The sequence below is a fragment of the Heterodontus francisci genome, chromosome 4 (assembly GCF_036365525.1).
Source record: "Heterodontus francisci isolate sHetFra1 chromosome 4, sHetFra1.hap1, whole genome shotgun sequence".
NCBI lineage: Eukaryota > Metazoa > Chordata > Chondrichthyes > Heterodontiformes > Heterodontidae > Heterodontus > Heterodontus francisci.
Window position 1 is genome coordinate 188,342,460 of NC_090374.1, and position 12,699 is coordinate 188,355,158.

The 12,699-nt window shown below is 42.9% G+C and overlaps 1 protein-coding gene across 6 annotated transcripts in view; it reads left to right on the forward strand.

The window, feature by feature from the left end:
- LOC137369457 (tyrosine-protein kinase JAK2-like) overlaps window positions 1–12,699 on the forward strand; it is a 289,126-nt gene that overhangs the window by 186,489 nt on the left and 89,938 nt on the right. For all 6 annotated transcript variants that reach the window (XM_068030695.1, XM_068030694.1, XM_068030697.1 and 3 more), the window contains 4 exons: window positions 171–294; window positions 4,473–4,590; window positions 7,061–7,206; window positions 11,671–11,992. In XM_068030695.1, coding sequence (XP_067886796.1) covers window positions 171–294; window positions 4,473–4,590; window positions 7,061–7,206; window positions 11,671–11,992 — 710 coding nt within the window. The remainder of the gene's footprint in view (window positions 1–170; window positions 295–4,472; window positions 4,591–7,060; window positions 7,207–11,670; window positions 11,993–12,699) is intronic.

Consider the following 12,699-nt stretch of genomic DNA (forward strand, 5'->3'; position numbering starts at 1 on the left):
AAAATTAAATGACAATTACAATTTCAAAGCATCATTCAGAGTATTTAGAGTTCTCATGGTAGCCCAATGCAGCATTGCAATAGTTAAAACCAAGATCTAGTCAATAGTTGAGGAAAGGTGATTGTTATGATTTTCGCTTGTACTAACCCTAGATGTCCTTGCCTCAATAGGTATTCCACCAGTATACTATACCCTTTTTGCTCTGATGGATGAGAGGGACCGGTCTTGGTATCCTCCAAACCATGTCTTCCATGTTGATGACTCGACAGATGAATCCACCATCTATCGACTAAGGTAGGTTGACATCTCCAAGCATTAACGCCAATAGTCAATAAATTATGTAGTCTTCTGTCAAAATATAGATCGTCTTTTGAAAGCTCTCCCAAGTTTATCATTGATCCTTTGAACATGATTCTAGTTATATCAGTGCGCAAACCCTGGAGGAAATCTTGGTTATATAATGTGGGCTAGATCTGAGGGAATGTTAATATTTTCCCCAATAGTGAATACCTCAAACATATTCTGTTATGTGTTGTACTGCTGATAACAAGCATCCCCATTTTTTCTTCATGGGTCACTAAGTTGATTGACTGGGAAAATTGGTGGGTGGAGGACACAGGAGCCTAGGTTTTCTCTACAGTGTTATTTTTACACTGGGTGTATCCCAATTATTGGAGAATTTTTTTTTTATTCATTCATGGGTGTTGCTGGCTAGGCCAGCATTTATTGCTCATCCCTAATTGCCCTTGAGCAGGTGGGGGAGAGCCACCTTCATGAACCACTGCAGTCCATGTGGTGTAAGTACATCCACAATGCTGTTCGGAAGGGAGTTCTAGGATTTTTACACAAGATGCCCACCGTGTACTCTTTTGACACAATTAGCAGAGCATGCTACAGTACCAGGCAACTGCATACAGGATAAACCTTCTGCCTAGATTTGGGTACAGACGAAGTAATATACAGAAGCAAAAAGACATGGGTAACAGGAAAAAAGCACAACGCTTAAAGTGAGCTGGAATTAGCCAACAAGAGCTGAATACGTTTTTTAGAAAGCTACCTCTTAAACTGTCTTAGCATGTAAGTTCCTTTGGATGAGACAACTAAGCTTTTCCTTTCGTTGTCTGATTTGTATGTAGAATGCGTGACTCATATGTAGTCATAAAGTCTGGATGGCTTTGACAGAGATAAAGACAATTGAAAGCAAAGTATTTTTTATGCAGTTTAGTCACTGAGGGTAATGGTATCTATCCCTTGAGTAAAGGCACAATACCTGGACTGCTAAGGCAAAATTAAACTTACATTGTTTGAGTTTGAAGCACCTTATTACGCAGTATAATTCACGCCTAGATCAAAAAATCTCTGGGTCTCGGCTTATCTCTTGGATTTTGAGCCAGTAGGTTGTGGGTACAAGCTGACACTGCAGTGTGAGACTGAGGAAATGCTGCACTTCTGGAGATATTGGGATAGAATTTCCACTTTGGGAATAATCGGCGATTCCAGTGCAAATTACGTCCATTTTGAAAGTGCATTTCCCCCCCTCCGAGTTGGTACTCAAACTTATTTGCATATCGCAAACACAAAATCTGCTATAAACCAGCACAATTGGGCAGCATTTAAAATGTAATTAAAAAAGGTTTTGCTTTGCTAACAAATTCCTTGATATATTTGAGAGTGACAACTTGGTAAAGTTTGATCCAGCTGAAGATGGGTTTAACACAAAAAAATAAGGATTTTAAATCATGGGGGAGTTTCCCTGGCTCCATGGCAATGGGTTTGGAGGTGGGGGTCTGGAAAATGGGGGAAAGCCACATTGGGACTGTTGTGTTTCTCTTTCTTTAACACAAACACACCAACTACACGAGGAGGATTGGTAACTCAAATAAGTGGGTTCTTTATTTGAAGATATGGAACTATGTACACCAATAACTGGGAGGTTCACTAACTCACTGGTCTCTTTGACTTTGTCTGATGATTACATGTGGAAGTACATCATATCCTGTCTGGTGATAGATAGCAGTTTCATACACGCCCCTTAAAGGTGTACCACAACAGAGACAGCTTCCTGACTCCTTCCCACCTCTGGGGGAATTTCCTGGGTCGGGCTAAGAACAAAGTCAGTAGCCCACTGCTGCCAATGAGGCCAATTAAGGCCCCACTTAGGGGCCAGTTTCTGAAGGTGACAGCAGTTTCCTGCCATTGGAGCGCCCCCCCCCACCCCCCCCCCCCCGCCCTGCTGAGTAAACCTTGCATGGAACCCAGCAGCACCTTGGAGGTGGCTCCCAGTGGCAGGCCAGAGGTCCATCAGAGCTGGGGGCTCTGTGCCCCATAAAATATCCCAAGGCATAATTTGAAGAACAGCAGTGGCGTTCTCCCAGTGTGTTGCTCAACATTTACCCCTCAACCAGCCCCACTAAAGCAGATTATCTGGTCAATTGTGTCATTCCTGTTTGTGCAACCTTGCTTACCTTGCAACAGTGATGCACTTCAAAAGCACTTCATTGGTTATAAAGTGCTTTGGCAAATCCTGAGGACAGGAAAATTGCTGGATGAGTTAAAATTTGTTTGTAATTTCATTCTTGACCAAATATTGTTACCTGTTTTGTAGAGCAATAGCGTCTTGTGTCTTTCATTTTGAAACCTTGTGTAGAGAGTGCAAGCTCCATTTTGAGCACAGCTTTTAAAACTGTATGACAGCAAAGGCAAAAAACTGTTTGCCACCATACCCTGCTCTCTTTGTGAAATGTCTCTGTAGGGATATGTCAGCTCTTGGCTTACCATCTTTCAGTGACATTGTTAACGTGTTGTGTGAGGGTGAACCTGAGTTTTGACATCCAAAGTCTTTTATTGATTATGAAAAGGTTATATGGGAACTAATAAGTTTGATTGTACAGCATGTAGTATTCTTGTACAGTTATAAATAATAATGTTGTAATATGCTTGAATCAGATGAAAAATTGTTGTAATTTTAAACTTTGATTTTGAAATTCTCTTTCCTGTTTTCAAATCCCTCCATGGCCTTATCCCTCCCGACCTCTGTAATCTCCTCCAGTTCCACAACCCTCCGAGATATCTAATTCTGGTCTTCTGAGGTCCTCAACTTTAATTGCTCCACCTTTGGTGGCTGTGCCTTCAGTTGCCGCAGCGCTAAGCTCTGGAATCCCTTCCCTAAAGAGCTCCACCTGTCTACCTTGCTTTGCTCCTTTAAGATGGTCCTTAAAACCTACCTCGTTGACCAAACTTTTGCTCATCTGCCCTGCTGTCAAATTTTGTTTTATAATGCTGCTATGAAATGCCTTGGGAGATTATATTTACCTTAAAGGCAGTACATAAATACAAGTGGTTGTTGTTGTTGTAACACCGCCCCCCCCCCCCCCCCCCCCACCCAGCACCCTCCCCAAAATGGGAAGCTGGGATTGGGTGAGCCACCCGTTTTGCACCTCTTGAAGTCAATGGAAGGTGAAGTCGAGTGTGTAAAACAGCTGTTGATCCAATCCCTCACTTTTCCGGTGGGCAGGTTAGGTTAAGACTATCCTTGATGCATGTTGCACACGTGTAATATAGTGCCCCCACCATTTAAATCATTCACACTTGCAGCAGGCAGTCACTTCTATGTTCCAAAAAGTGATAAACATTAGGTATTTGGATTAACGTCTATTTCAAAGTTGCCTCTTGTAGTGTCTTAAGTGCTCTATTTGTTCCAGCCCGAAACAGTTGTGCCTACTTACTACTTTGCAGTTCGCAGTCTTGATCTTGTTACATTATTGCGCATTACTCAAGTTTTCAGAACACCTCTGGAGTAAGAGGCTTACTCCAGAGAAACATCAGTAATAGGTGACAGGCGGCAGTGCAGCAGGCTGCCGCTGTTCCTAAGGATCACATCTTGATAGTTAAATATTCATTCAGTTCTTCGAATTACAATTTAACCTACAAGAATTTTCTAAAGAGGGGATTTCATATGCAGTGAGCAAGACAGTTAAATTGAAAGGTAGTATAACAGGAGAGTGAGTGAACTGGAGCCTGAGATTCTTTCTAGATGTGAATGGCAGCAGTTAATGTGCCAGTTAACTGTTACAAGCCTATCCACACCTTATTAATCATATTATACCCCAGCTCCATATCTCACTATGTTCTTTGGCAGAATCCAGTTTTACAGAATCCTTAAAATTACAGTCCTCTTCTTCAGATCTCATTCTCTTGCAGAAATACTTTATTGCGTTATACTGGCCATCTCACACTGTGGTCAAATCATATTTACATGAACATGCCTGCTATAAGCGGTGGGGTCTGTATTAAAAATCTTGGAACCATTCAGGGATGTTCAAAGATTAGTAAGCAGCAATGTATAAAAAGATTCTTTTGTGCGGATGGATATTGTATGCAGTTAGATTTATTTGCAATACAAGTCTATAAACTAAATTAACTAAGAATTTAATCAAATTACAAAAGTAAGTCGTCTTATCTTCCTTCCACAGATTCTACTTTCCACATTGGTATAGTCCTGGAAATAGTAGAGCCTATCGCTATGGTGTTACCAAGGGTGCAGAGAGCCCTTTTATCGATGATACTATAATGACATATCTTTTTGCTCAGGTACAGTTTGTTATGTGTTTTAGGCCAGTAATTTTCACATTAATAGCATTCCTAACTACAAGAGACATATTGGAGCTTAAATTTACTGCATTGATATATGTGAAGCCACTGTTGATGTGTTATTTATACACAGCCTATGAATGCTTTGATTGTATATTGAGATCAGTCTTTGTGTTGAGCCCTGAACTGAGTTGTGCACTCATATTTCTCCAACTAAGTGACACTAATAAAGCAGTAATGACCTTTGAATGAATTAATAGTTTCATTTTACACTGTAGAAATGGAAACTTTATATATCAGTCAAAGTCATGGAAATAGTGTAGTTTAGATCCTGCCCAGATTGAAAGCTAAATGTAGCTCGGGAGCTACTTAATTTACAGGAGGGAAATCTTGGCATATTGCTGTGCACTGATGAGTAACTGCAACTAAGACAACAGTGTATGTTTTCATCGTAAAATAGATTTTGTACATAGCTCTATCTCTTACCTCAAAAAAGTGACCCCCAAATTAGCTATAAAACTATAAAATTTACAGCAAAGGTTCAGCCCATCGTATCTGTGCTGTCTCTTTGCTGGAGCAATCCAAAATGAATTCCATTTCTTTGCACTCTCCTTATAGCCCTACGTCTCCCTCTACTTCAATTATTTATCCAACTTACCTTCTGCCACAACCTGACACTGTGGAAAAAAATTCCATGCTTCAATAACCCTTTGCACACAGAAAGTTACCTAACCCATCTCCTCACTCAGTGATGATTCCTCATCACCGACCTCCCAACCAGAGGAAATAGTCTTTCCCTATTCACTCTCGTGAACCCTTTATAAGGCTGACCTCTTGCATTTTTTGAAATGCACATAGCACAAGCTTTTTCATGATTTTATGTCAGGAATAGTTTCGAGAACTGTGCAGCTGTAGGGTGAAGTTTGTTAATATGAACTGAATTGTCACAGCGATTTCATAGCAACACGGTTGGCACTGGGGTTGTATTGGTGTGTAGGGGTGGTTAATTCTGGTCAAATCTGAAATCCTACCCTGCACTAAAACAGTTTGTGCTTAGATACTGGATGTCCAAATTTGGTCCACTTCATACAACTTGCGGTTTAGTTGTTATACTCTTCAAATGATAAACGGTGCTATCCTGTGAATCGTGACAGTAAATCCCCCACCGCACTTGTACTAACGTTGTCTCTGTCCAACTGTAAATTGCCTACTGTGTTGGTGGATGGCTGCCATGTGTAGCATAAGAACAATAAAGTTAAGATCTTTTGCAATTGTTTCTATTTTGAAGGAATTTAATTTTGATCAGTCAGCTGCAAATTCCGGAGATGGACGGGAGGGAGCAGTCTGACCTAAGGTGGATAATTGTGTGGTTTGTGATGGATTTCTCTCTCTCTCTCGAGGGGAATTAGAGATGGGCAATAAATGCTGGCCATGCCAGTGCTGTCCACATCCCAAGAACAAGTAAAAAATATTTAGAGCAGAGTAGTGATTGTGGGGGATTAATTGCACCAGAAAAACCTCCTCTCCGAAGGCTGCAAAAAGGCAGGCAGGAAGCATGTCAACACCCCTGACCAGAAGAGTGGCTCACACTGTATTAGGTACAGACAGGCAAAGGGTATCCTTTACCCATGCCTGCCGCAGGCATATACTCTTTGTATATGCAAGTAAGGGAATAATACATGTTTCAGGTCCATGCCTCTCTGGGAAGAACATCCGTAAACATCGTCTATTTTTAAAAAAAAGTTAAGTACTTACCACGATTGGCATCCCGATCCCAAGAACCTTGACCTCCAGGCCTCCATTACCTCACTGTCCAGTCCACGATCTACCCATCCTTTGGCCCACGATCTCCTCCTGGCCCCGATACCTTCTGCCTCGGGTGGATGCAGCTGAGTACATAGCAGTATGCAGCTGAGAATGATTTATTTCGCCAGCCATTCTTGACTAGGTGGATAGATAGAAGAAAGCAAATGAAAGTAAACAAGCTTCATTTTAGCAAATGCTGCAAGGGTTGAAAGGATTAGTTTGTTATCCATGCCTCCAGCGGAGAGCTCGAGTATCAGGTGAAAGAATTGCTGTTTCTTTGAGAGATTCATCCACTCTGGGATAGCAGTATTAACCCTTGAACATATCCTGTGTACTACTCTGATTCTGTATAAAATTGAACTATGCTAAAGATGTATAAAAATTAACTTTAACAGATTTTTATATGGTAAAAGCCAAACATAATAGTTGAAAGCTGCGAATGACATTGATGGAGAAAGAGATAAAGGAGCAACTTGCATTGTCTTACATTACAGGGATGGAAGTCTGCATGTTGTGCTTTACAAGGCTAGTTATCAAGACTGCCAGCTTGTAGAAGGAGATGCCAAAGGGAGGCCAGCACTTTCTCATAGGAGATGTTACTGGTGCATTAAAGCATGATGAAGGAATGAAAAGAGGATATTTAATTGTACCTTTCCTTTCATAGTGGCGTGATGACTTTATTAATGGATGGATAAAAATACCAGTTACACATGAAACGCAAGAGGAGTGTCTTGGTATGGCAGTGCTCGATATGATGAGAATGGCAAAGGAAAAGGACCAATCCCCTTTGGACATCTATCACTCAAACAGGTGAGGAGGCAAACATTTGTAAATTCTTTCTTCCCAGTCCTTGTAACTAGCTTCTGATTCAGGGAACTAGAGATAAATAACCTGTGTACAGGAAGAAGTTGTGATCCCATGGGGCTTTAACTTAGAATTAACATACTACACGGAACCCTTTACAGTCACTGTGGGCATGTAAGATGGTAATTGGATTTCATTGATGGTAATCACAAGATAGATACAGATGAAGAAGGACCAACTAAACTTAACCATCAAGAAAGACCATATATGAATGAAGAGGGTTGATAAGGGTAGTGTGATTGATGTGGATGTGGGCTTTCAAAAGGCGTATGATAAAGACTTGTAAACAAAATTGAAGCCCGTGGTATTCAAGGAACAATGGCAGCCTGATTACAAAATTGGCTAAGGAACAGAAAGCAGAGAGTACCGGTAAACGGTTGTGTTTCAGACTGAAGGGAAGTGCATAGTGGTGCACCTCCTCCCCCCGCCCCCCCCCCCCACCCCCCCATGCCCCCTGGAGTCAGTGTTGGGACCACTGCTCTTTTCGATATGTATTGATTGCCTGGACTTGGAGATACAGGCATAATTTCAAAGTTTGAGGATGACACAAAACTCGCAAATGTAGTAATCAATGAGGAGGATCGACTGGTAAAATGTGCAGGCACGTGGCAGATGAAATTTAACATAGAGCAGTGTAAAGTGATTCATTTGGGTAGGAAGAATGAGTGGTTCCAATATAAACTAAATGGTATAATTTTAAAGGCGATGCAGAAACAGAGAAAGCTGGTGTGAATGTACACAAGTCTTTGAAGGTGGCAGGACAAGTTAAGAAGGCTGTTAAGATGGTATATGGGTTCCTTGGCTTTATAAATAGAGGCAGAGGCCCCAATATTTATGGAGAGGGGAGAAAGAGTTCTGGGCGAGAAACCCAGAAGACCAGATTTTCCTGAAATATCTGCAGCATGACTTTTACATTTTCTCTGCTGGTTTCCCACCTGACAGCCAGCCTGATAGACAGCTGGCCTATCAGACAGGTGGGAAAACCGACTGCACAGTAATGCAGCTGAGGAGTAGATAGCAGGCAAGGAGGGATCATGGTGGAAGTGGAGTGGGGGGGTGCCGGCGGTGGGGGATGGAAGAGTTTGCAGGTGTGCAAATGTTGGTCGGTTGTCGGGTGGGGGGGGCGGTGGGGGCGGTGGGGAGAGATTGTGGTCGGTGGTGGGGATGACGGGCAGGGGTGGAAGGAAGATGATGGTCCGCCAGGGTGTGGGGGTTAGCTGGTGTTCAGGGGTGTGGTGGGGGGGTGGTGGTTAGGGGAAGCAGCTGAAGAGATGGCCTTTGGTGCTAGAGGTTAAGGGTTTGGGAGGTGCTGTTGAAGAAGCCTTGGTGAGTGGCTGCAGTGCATCTTGTAGATGGTACACAGTGCAGCTGATGGTGGAGGGAGTGAATGTTGAAAGTGGTGGATGGGGTGTCAATCAAGCGGGCTGCTTTGTTCTGGATGGTGTCGAGCTTCTTGAGTGTTGTTGGAGCTGCACTCATCCAGGAAAGTATCCCATCGCACTTCTGACTTGTGCTTTGTCGATGGTGGCCAGGCTTTGGGAAGGCAGGGGGTAAGTTACTCAGTGCAGAATTCCCAGCCTCTGACCAGTGGTCAGATTGAAATTTTTAAATTTTAACATCTCATCCTATCTTAACCCACCCATTCTTGGTGATCAAAATTTCCAGCATAGAGTACAAAAGCAAGGAAGTTATGCTAAATCTTAAGAAAACACTGGTTCGGCCCCAGCTGGAGTATTGTATTCAATTCTGGGCACCACACTTTAAGCAGGATGGCAAGGCCTTGGAGAGAGCACTGAGGAGACTTGCTTGATTGGTACCAGGGATGAAAAAACTTCAGTTATGTGAAGAGACTAGAGAAACTGGAGTTGTTCTCCTTAGAACAGTGAAGGTTAAGGGGAGATTTGATAGAAGTTCAAGATTTTTATGGAGTAAATAAGGAATGGCAGGAGGATTGGTAACCAGAGGTCACAGATTTAAGGTAATTGGCAAAAGAATCAGAGGTTACCTGGGGAAGAAAAACTGCATGACAAGTTGTTATTGCGACTCTGTCTCAGCTCATCTGCTGCTGAAGCCCTCATTCATGCCTTTGTTACCTCTACATTTGACTATTCCGACACTCTCCTGGATGTCTCCCACATTCTATTCTCCGTAAACTTGAGATCATCCAAAACTCTATTGCCTGTGTCTTAATTCGCACCAAATCTCGTTCACCTATCACCCCTGTGTTCGCTGACCTACATTGGCTTCCAGTCTTATTTTAAAATTCTCATCCTTGTTTTCAAATCCCTCCTTACCTCTGAAACCTCCTCCAGTCCCAGAACGCTCTGATATCTGTGCTTATCTAATTCTGGCCTCTTGAGCATCCCCGATTTTAATCGCTCCACCATTGGTGGCTACGCCGTCAGTTGCCTAGGCCCGAAGCTGTAGAATTACCTCCCTATACCGCTTTCTTCCTTTAAGACACGCCTTAAAACCTCCCGCTTTGACCAAGCTTTTGGTCATCTGACCTAATATCGCCTTATGTGGCTTGGTGTCGTATTTTGTTTTATAATGCTCCAGTAAAGCACCTTGGGACACTTCACTATGTTAAAGGCGCTATATAAATACAAATTGTTGTTGTTATGATCTGGAACGCAATGCCTGAATGGGTGGTGGAAGCAGATTCACTGTTAACGTTCAAAAAGAATTTGGATAAATAGTTCAAGAGGGGAATATTTTCAGGTCTATGAGGAAAGGGCCTAGAGAAATATCAGCATCTTCTATCTCCCTCATTTAAGGAGCATTCAGATTGTGTCCTTATGAAGAGAAGGTAACACAGCATTTTTGTGTTTGTTGAGGGAATGCAGAGGTCTCTGTGAATTTTGAAAGAGTTGCTAACAAGTTAGAAATCTTCTCACCTCAGCAGCCTGGTGATGTGTTATGATGAACTGCAGCGGTTCAAGAAGGCAGCTCACCACCACTTTCTCAAGGGCAATTAGGGATGGGCAACACATGCTGGCCTTGCCAGCGATGCCCACACCCCATGAAAGAATAAAAAAAAACACACTTGCTACACTGATGGTTGTTATTTTTGTATGTTCACATTCTCCCCTTGCAGAGTAGTAGAAGGATTCATAGTTTGATTAAGTCCAGCAGGTCACATTGTGAACACTCCTTCCATGGCCATAACCATCTTGATCTGTCCTATATGGCAGGAGAGATTTATGGCTCCTGGAACCCATATGGTGAGGGAACCACCCACCCCCACTGGACACGAGTATCCCATTGCAGCTCCGATCCAGTCTAGAGCAAGGTTTGAACTCTGCACCTTCTGACTTAGAGATGGGAATGTTACTGCAAAGCCAACCACTCGCTCCTAGTATAACTCTGATGAGCTTTTGGCTTTCAGAGTTCTGTTCCTATTCCTACAGTGTGATGAGTTTCTTTGGGCCTTGGAGAAGGAAAAGAGTATTTTGTTTATTCTGTTATGACCAGGTGAGAAAGGTGTCGAGGGGTCCCTCTCAGCCTTCATCTGGGCATATCATAACAGGGTTTTATTTTTAAACACACCATGTTTTTAGCTCCCCCTTGGTGAATCCTTGTTCACTGCTTTCCAATTATAAGGCAAAGAAACCAGCACAAACAGGTTTGCTTGGGTTTAAAGAAGAAAAGTTGAAATTTATTAAACTTGAACTTAAACTCTAATTTGGTTGATGCCTATGGATACACGACGTGCACACACATGCAAATAGAGACAGAAAAGAGCAGAAGGAAAATAAAGTGGAAAAGTTTGAGGCAATATCTGAAGAGTTTGTGTTACAGTTCTTTGAGCTCACTGTAGAGTCCTTGATTATAGGTTGATCTTGCTTTTCGTTGGGGCCCAGTATTCTTCTTAAACCTTGTTCACTGTGGGAAAATTTTCTCTCTTGGGGTTCATGGGTCTTCAGTGGATTCAGAGGCTTGTGAGAAAGAGATGGGAGCAGACAGGAGAGATCTTCTCAGTCCAGGAGCAAACCGACTTCCTCTGAGGTCAAACTCTCTGTGGCTAGTTCCATAAACCCTGGAACAGCCAGTTAACCGTGTGACCAGCTGGTCTAATCAGTCCTGGATTGTATCATCAAAACAGTCTCTGGAATGCTCCTCATACACACAATACCTGGTGATCAAGGTCCATTGTGGGTTCAATGTGTCAGGGAATGGTTCTTTGTCCTTCCAAGCACTGTCTGTTAATCTGCAAATGTCTTTTGCAGCCACGGCTGATCTGTTTAACATTTCCTCACTCCAGCAACAGTTTAAAATTGATGTTCATGACAAAATTAATGTGCCTCATTCTTGGCAAACAACCCAATTCAATGGCTAAGGATTTTTCAGAAGATGTATAACTTAAAACGGTTTCCATTTGTACCATTGATTGCATTGTTTCAATTCCAGTTACAAATCGTTGTTGCCGAAAAACATTCATCTGCAGATCCAAAATTACCACATTGTAACAAGGAAGCGGATCCGATACAGATTTTACAGGTTTATCCGGCAATTCAGCCAGTGCAATGCAAGTGCTCGAGATTTGAAGTTGAAGTACTTGATTAACATGGAAACTCTTCAGCCGGCCTTTTTCTCTGAGTATTTTGAAGTGAAGGAACCAGTGCGAGGACCTTCGGGAGAAGATATATTTACAACCATCGTTGTGACTGGAAATGGAGGCATTCAGTGGATGAAGGGGAAATGTAAAGACCACGAGTTTCAGTCCAATCAGGTAATAGCCACAATGCTTCAAATACTCCACCTGCTTTAGTTGTAGATTTTATAGAAAAGGCATCAGAAGATTAGCATAAAGAAGTCACATCTATTAATGTTCTGTATAAAAGTTCAAATGTAATCCAGCTTTCTTCACTTATTGGTCTGAATTTTATGTGTAGAGTCAGGACTCTGACGTCAGGGTAAAAAATGGGTTGCGAGCTGGCACTCGCCAGCAGTGCGACCTGCTCGGCAATTTAACCACAGGCGGCCTCCTAATTGACCAACTGTGGGCCCGCCATCCAATTAAGGACAGTCGGCAGGTTCCTGATGCAGCCGGCCCACTCAGAGGGCCAGCAGCTTTGAAGCCTCAGCAGCGCCACCAAAAGAGGTGGTCGCTGCTGAGGAATGGGGGAGACCTGGGGCCTAGAGGAGGGAAATTTAAAAAAAAGATAAAAAATCACGAGTCCGAGTGTTGGAGGGGAAATCCCTCCGGGGAAATGGTTGGGGCCACGGGGGCTGTCGTCCTTTCCCATGGTCCCTTTATACCATAAGCCATATACACCACCACCGCCCCCCACCCCCCAGCCCCACGGCTGACACTGGGAGGTCACCTCCATTTAGTTGGCGGCCTCCCCACGTGGCAGGGTGTTGCACCGTCATTGGCAAAATGCCAATGGTGGCATAAGAAAGCCCCTAATTGGGCCTTTAATTATGGAATGGTTG